The sequence below is a fragment of the Amblyomma mixtum genome, chromosome 2 (assembly GCF_055824585.1).
Source record: "Amblyomma mixtum isolate Tamu chromosome 2, ASM5582458v1, whole genome shotgun sequence".
Taxonomy (NCBI): domain Eukaryota; kingdom Metazoa; phylum Arthropoda; class Arachnida; order Ixodida; family Ixodidae; genus Amblyomma; species Amblyomma mixtum.
In genome coordinates, this window is record NC_143013.1 from 317,898,608 (window position 1) to 317,909,260 (window position 10,653).

The 10,653-nt window shown below is 46.2% G+C and overlaps 1 protein-coding gene across 1 annotated transcript; it reads right to left on the minus strand.

Moving 5' to 3' along the window:
- Window positions 1-580: 580 nt before the first annotated feature.
- On the minus strand, window positions 581-8,747 carry LOC149365114 (scoloptoxin SSD20-like). The gene is made up of 5 exons (XM_089575196.1): window positions 8,669-8,747; window positions 8,304-8,497; window positions 4,691-4,928; window positions 4,204-4,317; window positions 581-1,506 (listed from the first exon to the last, which is right to left on the minus strand). Exons 2-5 carry the CDS (start codon window positions 8,483-8,485, stop codon window positions 1,360-1,362), a joined length of 681 nt encoding a protein of 226 aa, XP_089431322.1. The 5' UTR covers window positions 8,486-8,497; window positions 8,669-8,747; the 3' UTR covers window positions 581-1,359.
- Between the last annotated feature and the right edge of the window lie 1,906 nt (window positions 8,748-10,653).

The window sequence follows — 10,653 nt, forward strand, 5'->3', positions numbered from 1 at the left end:
TGCATGCCTTTATTCAAGTTTCCAAAAATGGTTTAACATGGAACACATCTCAGAAAACACATTGCATCCGTAGAACATAAAATGCTGCCACGGGCACTACTGATGTATGACACTTTTAAAACAGACAATATACAAACGCCATAGACAGTCAGGATGAGTTGCAGACGAACCTCAAGGTGTGTCACAGAGGAGACCGGTATACAGCCAAGATGTCCGCGAAATAACGTGTCCAGTAAATAACGAAAGCCCTTCGTTATTTACTGGGTGGGTTTCGTAGCAGTTGGATTCTTTGAAAACTCATTTAGTTGCACCGGTGGCGTCTGCTGCACGCCCTACGAAAGCTTTTCTGTGCATGCGTCCCATTGTGCGTTCTTTCAATCACAAGGCTAAGCAAGGACATACATGGACTGAGACTGCGTGAGTCAAATTTCCTTGGAGCACTTCGTAAGGATACTCCAAACTTCCATTTCGCCTACTGCTTTCTGGCTTTCTTAGACGACCTGTAGAATGGGTCATTACTTGCATATTTTCGTGCCATACTTTAGCTAAAAATTATTTTGCAGAAGTAGAATTGTGGTTGTTTTTAGTTCTCTGTGGCCAAGCGTGTGTTTGCAGGAAGAACCCGACTGACTCGTGTGTAGAAAAATGTCAAGCAAGCAGTGCTTTCATTCACTGGACAACTGAATGAAAGATAAAAGGCATAGGCTATAAAATCATTTTGTAAAATGCCAGAGTACCAGGCGACTTGAGTGCGTCTTGCGTCTGCTCTGATTTGCTTCTCCTTCCATTGCACAAGCATCATTCCTGCAATGTGTCGAGAGGAAAGCCCCGAGAGAGCCTGTGTCGTAATCGGTTGTAATAAACGACATGTACGCCATATTTACAGCAATTCATTGGCAGTTGAGTGCTCATTATCGTCACGTTGAACATGAAAATAAATAAACGATGCATAATGAGAGCTAGCGATGAGGTCCGACTTGCAGGCCCCCCATGATGTCCTGCAAGGTCACCTGCACCTCTACGAGATGCAGAGGGGCAAGCGAGCTGCCCGTTGAGCCACATCATTGTGCACGCACATGTGGCGTGTAGCGTGGCGGCGAGATTCTAAATGGCCCTTGTGCACGTCCACAGCCGTCTCTGTCTGGGTTCTAGTAGAACTTTTGTCTCACCACACTTCATTTTTCTAGAGACCTTGCTTGGCCGAATACACTTCTCACGTACTGTACATAAGTTTCATATCCACCAGAACATAGCCACGTAGTACGGGTTCGAAAACATAGGTTACAGCGGAGGAACGATGATACTCTTCTTAGTATGATGTAAAGTGATAAAAGTACACTGATGACGCACTCGATCATCTCAGTTTCCGTCCACCGTGCCGCCTTTCCTAAAGTCCGAGTTGGCGTACAGGCGTCCGCCTCGCCTGTGTATGCCCATCATGATGGAGAATCTTCCTTTCGGATAGGCGACCTTGTGGCCCAGCTTCTCCAATTCCGCCACGTAAGCCTGCAAGGTCAATGCACGCGAGCTTGTCAACAACAGCCATATGCAATATCCTGCCGTTAAAGGGACAGTGAGGACGAAACGGTGCTGTCCACATTTATCGATACGTAACCGCCATTTAACAACAAGAACGCTACTTTAACTGATGACTCAACTTTCATAAGCCAGCAGCAGTTCTGGAAACGAAATTCGACGACTTTGAAACCGACTGCCCAACACGGCGGCCACGACGTCTATTTCGGTCATGATGTCACGTGTTGGACTAGAGTAGCGGAAAAAAGTACTTTCGCAGCAAAAAATGTCGCTTATTTTGCCGAACACGCCTCCACATTGTGAAAAGAGCCAAATAATCATTTTATACTAAAAACGGGCAGTTCATGCTGCTGTTCTCGGTGCCCCTCCAGAGGTAGCTTAACGGAGTCGCAGTGCTGAAGTGAATGACGGGCTGATTTTTGTTAGCACTGAAAAAACTGACTTAAAATTTTTTTTTTCGTGCTCTTAGAATTCATATGAAAGTTTATTCCCTCACAAAGAACTCTATAGGTTCGTGGTGTATTCAGCTCTGTTTTCTCTGAGAGCGGTGCGGTAGCTCGACGAATCAAGTTACGGCTTGAGTACTTTAGACCATAAATTAACTGCCTTTCAAACGTGTTTCTTTCCTGATTCATAATATGAAATTTTGGGCTGCATTGAAGTCTGGAAATTGACATTACGGACTAACCTATTTGTGTTCCTCCTGCGCGACAGTAGAACAAAAGCAGGTTTGTGTCAGAGTTGATTTTTCAAACGCAAAGCATCTTAAAAAACAACCTGAAAAGTGTTTTTAGCGGTATTGACACTGTATTAAGCGCACTTCTCCGCGAGCTAAAAAGGCAGAACAGGATGACGCTAGCGTGGAATTTGGGAATGCTTCTCCACAGTCGATAATGAGTCGCAGTGTCGCCCATCAGAGTATAATGCACCAGATTCGAGGAACTGTGTGTTGCGTTTCCCTCGTTCGCATGCGCTGTGTCAGCTAAGTGGCCTTTTTTCATAATATGTGGCACCTCCTGGGAAGTTTGCGAAAATTCGTCTGCTACCCAGAAAATCGATTGAAAATAAAGGCACGCGGGTGCGCAGGTGCGATGGGCTTCTGCGGGCCAACAAGTGCGAATAAGACGTTTCGGCGTTTACAGCTTGCGTCTTCAGTTGCTGACAGCAATCACCAACACGAACTGCGCTTGAGCATACCATCTCATACAAATCACCAGCTTGCACCAAGAATGCGCAGTGCAAGCTGGCGGCTTGTTTTCACCCGGTGCTGGTGGAGCAAAAGCAGAGGAGGAGGGATGCGCACTGCGGTCATGTGGAAAAGAATTCTGTAAGTGCGGAGGCCTAGTGAAAAAATAAAAGTAAGGAAAATGCGGCGGATGCTTTAATACGTTGCTAGCAGAATTGCTCACCGTTATCCCCATTATGGGCCCACACACAAAAAAAAAAAAGTTAGAGACCACTGCGGGCACCCGCTTTGGGAGAATGCGAAAGCATTGATGCCTCCTTCACACTCGTCGCCTCTCTTTGCTTCGTTTGCCTCTTTTTTTGCCTCTTTTTTTGCCTCTTTTTTTCTCTATTTCATCTGTTTGCCTCTCCGTTTACTTCTTCCAATTTTGACGCCTGCCCCCATACTCACGCCCTCGCGCTATATGCCTATCTTGGGCTATCTTGACATCTAAATGACCTTCTGGCCTCTGATTAATTAATTGCTCCAGATCAATCAAATTTGGTGTACAACGACATTTGATCATCCTTTGTCACGGGGTTGCGTTTTTTCCCCCCGCAATTTTTGCATCTAGTACTGTTTCTACATCATCGCACTACATCGACGTCCGACACTATTTTGACATCTAAGTGACATTTTTGGCTCTAATTAATTAGCTAATTACTTCACATCTACCAAATTTGAGCGTGCATCATCCTCCCATGATCCTCTGTCGCACACAATCACTCTTTTTTGCTCAACTCTCACACGAATAGAGAAATCGCTGCCGACACGTTTTGCGGAGACGAAATCGTCGACGTAGCGAAGTAATGCTTTCGCAGTAATAAATATGTTTGCAGAGCCTCAGTCAAACGCCTTATGGCTCGTTATTGAAAAATCAAAGGCGTGAAGAAAATTTGCCCCACAAACCGTTTAATGGGCACAAATAAGGAGTAATGGATGTTTAGGTTACGTCAAGCAGAACACGCATCTGCTCACGTCTGTATTTAAGGGCACTGCGGTAAAAAACAACAGACTAGGACCCAACGAAGTTAATGTTACATGCGAGAAATGTTGGCAAGTGTCGCAAAAATGGCTTTTTTTTTCGTGCTCCGCAATGCTTGAGCAATGGAGTTTCTTTTGTTATCGGCCAATAGTAATAGTTCATGTGAGGGAAGCAATGGCTCCTAATATCATTAAGTTTTTCGTCTCTGAGTACTTAACTGAGACTGTTTCAGCAATTATAAACATTCGCATTATCGAAGATTAGCCTGTATAGACGTTCCACACTGCCGTAAGGCGTCTACGTCAACTGCTCAGCTATGTTTATTCAAGGCATATGATGTCATTCTGTGACTGTACGACTCAGCTCTAAGCCAAGTGAACGTTTCCATTATGTTTGGTTTTGCGCTGCGAGGGCACTAAAAAATATTAACCATTTTTTAATAGTGAAACAACTTCACCTTGGGAAAGTATGATTCCACCATGAGATTATTGGGAATCAGCTGGTGGTGAAGACGGGGAAAGTCGATTGCCTCCTTAATGCTGTTATTCTGCCACAACGTCCTCATGATCACCTGAAAGTTACAAAAAAAAACGCCACTTTATAAACCAGGTAAGCACCAATGCATGCAAAACTTGTGCTGCAGTTAAATAAGGTCAGTGCTCAAAAATGCGACATAAATAGATAAAAACTGTTCGCATAATGGTCGCTATTTCGGCATGACTTTCGGCATCCACTCCTGCATCCTTGTTGATAGCACACTGTCCAAGAGTTGTCGCACCGATGCGTCTGTGCATTGCTTCCAGACTACACTGGTCACTGCTCAACAGAAGAACCATTGAGAACACTTAGAGATAATCAGCGCTCCCGTTTCAGGTTGCTGCCATCCCAACAGCCCTGAAGCGTAGTGGCATAGATGTCCTGAGCGGGTAATGAATGTTCCTCACCAGCGCTATGCCGGAGGTGATCTTTGCTCCGCCTGTTCCGCCCAGGGCGAGCTGGACGTCGCCGTGATCGTCGACGATCACCACGGGTGCCATGGAGGACATAGGCCGCTTGCCTGCCTCGATGAAGTTTGCTCTGGACGGGGCGACGCCGTAGACGTTGCGTGTCCCGGGGGTCGAAAAGTCGTCCATCTGGTTGTTTAGCACCACACCTTCCGACGTACGCAGCAAGCTACCAAAACTGCACCCAGAAGAAGGGGAAACAACTGTTATAGAACGAAGCTCAGTCGATACTAATCGATTAATGCGGTAGTTGATGGATTTCTTCAACTAAAGACTCTCAGACTGCCGTCCGTCTGACTGAAGTGACCACGATAGTTCCATCGAAACCCAAGCTCACCTATATCACGTGATCTCTAGGGACATGATTCCTGAGAGCGCCCATATGACTGCGGCCCAAGCCCAGCGGGAAAACGTTCCTGACGGCCATTTATTTACGCTTCTATTAGTTGCGCCATAAAACAGCGATGCCGACGGTGTTTATCCAAGCGAATATGACACAGAAAAACGGCTGAGGCTTAACTTGGTTAAGCCTTGAGAATGCGAAGCATCATCGTGTCGCGTAATTTGGAGGCGCACAACCACAGCGACGGCGCGCGGTGGGCCCCCGTTTCTCCACTGTCGTGACGTCATCGTGTCACATAGTGTGACGTCATGTATCACGTGATTTGGAGGCGCACAACCACTGCGACGGCGCGAGGTGGACCCCCGTTTCTCCACTGTCGTGACGTCATCGTGCCACGTGGTGTGACGTCATGTGTCACGTGATTTGGAGGCGCAGAACCACAGCGACGGCGCGAGGTGGGCCCCCGTTTCTCCACTGCCGTGACGTCATCGTGCCACGTGATTTGGAGGCGCACAACCACAGCGACGGCGCGAGGTGGGCCCTCGTTTCTCTACTGTCGTGACGTCATCGTGTCACGTGGTGTGACGTCATTTATCACGTGATTTGGAGGCGCATAACCACGGTGAAGGGCTGAAGTGGTAACTAAAGTAGTATGCTTCGTATAAAACTACATTTCCCTATTGCTACCGTAGCGGTGAGATAAACCACATAGAAGCGTGCCTTTTAATTTGATGTCATTTCAATACTAATCCAGTTCAAGAAAAGATACATTTCGTATTTTTATCATCATCATGATCAGCCTGACGACGCCCACTGCATGGAAACGCCTCTCCTATGTCCTTCCCATTAACCCTGTCCTTTGCCAATTGCGGCCACCGTATACCCGCAAACTTCTTAATATCGTCCACCCAACTAACTTTCTGCCGCCCCCTACTACGCTTGCCTTCTGTTGGAATCCACTCAGTTACCCTTAAGGGCCAGAGGTTATCTTCTATGCCCAGCCCAAGTCCATTTCTCTCATTGATTTCGACTAGCATGTCGTTAACCCGTGTTTGTTCCCTCACTTACTCTACCCTCTTCCGATCTCTTAACGTTACGCCCATCATTTTTCTTTCCATAGCTCGCTGTGTTGTCCATAACTTAAGGTGAACCCTCTTTCTTAGCCTCCGCGTTTCTGCCCCACAGGTGAGTACCGGTAAGATACAGCTGTTGTATACTTTTCTCTTGAGGGATATTGGTACACTGCCATTAATGATATAAGAGAACGTCCCATATTTCATGATTTGGATCACCGGTCACTACCTGCCCCGAGTAGACGTATTCCCTTATCACTTCCAGGACCTCGCTAGCAACTGCGAACTGCTGTTTCCTTGCAAGACTGTTGAACTGGTTTTCAGCATGTTAAATTTTAGACCCACCATTCTGCTCTGCGTGTCTATCTCATTGATCATGCTTCTGGCCTGACACTGTTCCTTATTGCTTTTCCTTATTCCTTATTTTTGTGGGATGCCTTTTCGCCGTTTGATAAATATCGCACAGGTCACATTAGACTAAAACGAAATACATTTAGGTGGTCACAGTGTGCTGCCAAGCGGCCTTGAGGAACTGGAGAGGCACGAGCTTATCAGTGGTGCAAGTCCGGGCTGACATACTGTCCTACCGATGTTAGAGTACTCCCAAAGTCAAAGTAATGAACAACACATAAGGTAGATTTTATTCTTGTGCGTTGCGCTGCTAAGGCGCAGTCAACCATATATCCTAACCATTTTGAACATAACTTTGTTCTTATCAGAACCATCTAATCATGGAACATTGTGGCGTTTTGATTTTGGTGCAAATAAAAGATGCCGGTCAATATATTAAGATCCCAATGAGCAGTCGCGAATGCTGGGAAAGAAGAAAAAATATCTAATTGCAGGCTTCAAAACAAAATACGAAAAAAATTCAGGGCCACTTAAGCTCCGCACTAAAGGTATGACGCGATAGCGGTCTGTGTTCCTCTCTAATTACACACACACCAATTAGCATACAGTTGTAAGATACCACTTTACTGGACGTGAGACCACACAACATACATATACACTCTGTAGAATGTAAACTTGGGTCACTGACCACGTCAAAAAAGGGGGTCAGTTGACGTTTCCGAACCGCTACAGGTTCCTTGTTCACAATGAATGAGGCATTGCGAACAAGGAACCCGCAGCGGTTCCGAAACGTCTCTAACCCCCTTTTTTGACGTGGTCAGTGACCCAAGTTTACTTTCTACTATGCCACTACCTGACCACACGGGATTCCGTCAAACCCTGGATTACACCTATAAACTCTCCGTGCCTTACTTGGACAGTCGGTAGCGTGTCTTTCTTGAATCCCGCTTGAATTTGTTTCAGTCAAATGAATTGCTTTACAAAGTTCACTTCAGACATGTGATGACCTTGAATTCGCATTACAAGTCATGTTTCAAACACTTTCATTCCACGCGTGACGACGCGTTTCACATGAGCGTTGTGGGTTGTTTTAAAGTTCCGCGCGAGGTGACGTGGCTGTGATGTCACGATCCTATCAGCCAATCAGGATTTTCACTGGACAGCACCACCGGTGCCACCTTTTCCACGACCCGAGCTCCTTAACAGTATCGCGTAAAAACTGCCAGGCTTCTCCCCCTCTTTCGGTGTGACAAAGTTACAGTAGCCGTATGAGCTGAATTGCTGAACCGCACCATTCTCGGACACTATGGTCCATCTGCATAACATTTTACTCTACCAGCAAGTTAACGCGACCGCTACAAAGATGATGTCCGCACCAAAGAATGTACACTCACCGCGTGCTTACTGACTTCTCATACTGACTTCATTTTCCCGCTACTCTCTTTTCTCCTTCACCTTTATATCCCGTCATGCCTTTCCTCCAGCGCAGGGCAGCAAACTTGTTCCATCATGAGTTAACCTCCTTGCCTTTCCTTTCCCTTCACTTCCTTCTCTTCTTCCTCCTCCTCGGCCGCTGCAAAACTAGCGGAGCGTTGAACGTCGGCATCAATGCTGGAGCCAAAACTGCATCGCTGCACCTCAGCTCACTCTTGAGAATGATCGCTGGCTGATTAAATAAGTGCTAGATTGCAAAATTTCTCATAAGAACTTTTCACAAGCAATTAATATTTTTTGTTACCCTGTTTCTCTGCTAGGGTTGAACGGGTACGTAATTCGTGATGCCTACTAATAGTTGACGGTGCTTGAGACGGCGATGACGTCACCATCTTCGCCCCAGAAGGTGGCGTGCGCCGTGCCGGTGTCCGGTGGCTGCGTCTCGTTGACAAACCCGTAGCGCTGGAACTCCGAGAACGTGCGCGTGTCGTCGATTTTGAATCTGGCGTCGGCGGCGAACTCTTGCGAGGTCATGTTGCGGATAAGCTGTGAGCAGATAAAGCGAGGAAACTGTGTAGTAAAAGCACGCCTCTAGTTTATGTCATGCTCGTATAAATTTCCGCAGTCGTAGCGTATCAAAAAGCCGTCAAGACATATCGGAGCGAGTAGTGACGTTCCCGAACGGTTCGATAGCACCAATCAATCGACAGTAATTACCTGCCTACAGTCGACAAAATTAGGATCCCCCAGGAGCGTTCTTCTGGCGTAAGCGAACTTGCACGCTTCGGCGAACCTGCGCCGGAAACGAAGATTGTGAGCATTGTACATCATCAGTCTGATTACGCCTACCGCAGGGCAAAGGCCCTCCGATATCTCTCCATTCAACCCTCTCCTGTGCCACCTTCGGCCACCGTAACCCCGCAAACTTCGTAACCTCATCCACCCACCTTATCTTTCTGCCGCCCCCTGCTACGCTTGCCTTCTCTTGGTATCTAGTCCGTTACCCTTTACGACCACTGCTTATCTTGCCTTCGCATTTCATGCCCTGGCCAAGCCCATTTCTTCTCCTTGATTTCGACTAGGATGTCATTAACCCGCGTTGGTTCGCTGACCCACTCTGCCCTCTTCCTGTATCTTCACGTTACACCTATCATATTACGGGTGCTCCATAAGCGAGCACCGGTAGAATACAGCTGTTCTACACTTTTCGCTTGATGTATAAAGGTAAACTGCCAGTCGTGATCTGAGAAAACTTGCCAAATGCACTCCACCCAGTTCTTATTCTTCTAGTTTTTTTCACACTCGTGAACCGGACCTGCGGTCACTACCTGCCCTAAGAAGACCTATTTCCTTACCACTTCCAGCACCTCGCTACCAATTGTAAACTGCTGTTCCCTACCCAGACTCTTGAACATTACTTTCGTTTTCTGCATATCAATTTTTAACCCACCGTTCTATTCGGCCTTTCTAACTAATTGATCATGTTTTGAAGTTCATCTCCTGAGTGACTTAGCAAGGTAATATTATCAATGAATCGCAGATTACTAAGGTATTCTTCATTAATTCTTATTCCCAAATGTACCCAGTCCTGGCTTGGGAACACCTCCTGTTAACTGGCGGTGAACGCCTTTGTCGACATCATGTCTCTCTGCTTGACACCCTTCCTTATTGGAATTTTATTGCTGACTTTATAGATGACTCTCATAGATATTTTTCAGTAATTTTACATCAGACTCTTCTACACGCTGATTCCGCAATGCCTGCATGACTGCTGAGGTTTCGACTGAGTCAATTGGTTTCTAATAATCTATGAAGGCTATATACAGGGTTTTTTTTTATTCTGCGCATTTCTCTGTCACCTGATCATGGTGTTAGTAGGGTATATTGTCGAGTATCCCTTACGAAAACCTGCTTGAGCATTTCGTTGATTGAACTCTAAGGTTTACCTGACTATATTACCGATTACCTTGGTAAATACCGTGTAGGTAACAGAGTAAGCTGATTGGTCTGTAATATTTCAGGTCCTTTCTTACGGATTAAGATAATTTTAGCTCTCTTCCAAGCGTCTGGTACAGTCGAGGTTATGAGGCATTGCATACACAGGGTGGCTAGTTTTTCTAGCACAATCTCCCCGCCGTCCTTCAAAAAATTGCTGTTACCTGATCCTGAGCAGATGATTTCCCCCTTTGCATTCCTCCTAAGTCTTTCTTTACTTCCTCTTTCATTACTGGCGGGATGACCCCGTAAAGAACGCTATTCCCTTTCTCACTAACGTTCTGATTGCATTGGCGACTGTACATATTTGTGCAGAACTCTTCGGTTACTTTAAGTATCTTATCCATACTGCTAATCACATTACTGCTAATCACATTGCCCTCTTTTTCTCTTCACGCATACATCTGGTGTTTGCGTATCCCTTATTTCCTCTCCAGTGCTTTTAGGCCACCTCCATTCATTAGAGCATGCGCGTTGTGCTAGGCCTTACAATGCCAACCATAACTAAGATCCAATCTCAGGAACGAATACATACCGGTGTATGTACCACGTTTAGCTCTCGGCTCGAATTCTTGCGCCCCGCGGTATGGACGCAGCTGGCGATTTTCGGCCTGATGTTGAGGCTGTTTAGGAAAATTTTCCTAATAAACGTCTTAAAAAACATTTGGTCTCGTCGGCGTTGCTATTGCTCTTCTATGAGCTGCTTA

What these genes read in the sequence shown, in the direction of transcription:
- LOC149365114 (XM_089575196.1), bottom strand. Translation starts at nt 8,485, where the DNA reads ATGACCTCGCAAGAGTTCGCCGCCGACGCCAGATTCAAAATCGACGAC. An exon ending in TCAAGCACCGTCAACTATTA is followed by an intron (nt 4,929 to 8,303) that starts GTAGGCATCACG and finishes TTCTGGGTGCAG; the next exon opens with TTTTGGTAGCTTGCTGCGTA. An exon ending in TGGAATCATACTTTCCCAAG is followed by an intron (nt 1,507 to 4,203) that starts GTGAAGTTGTTT and finishes TTGACCTTGCAG; the next exon opens with GCTTACGTGGCGGAATTGGA.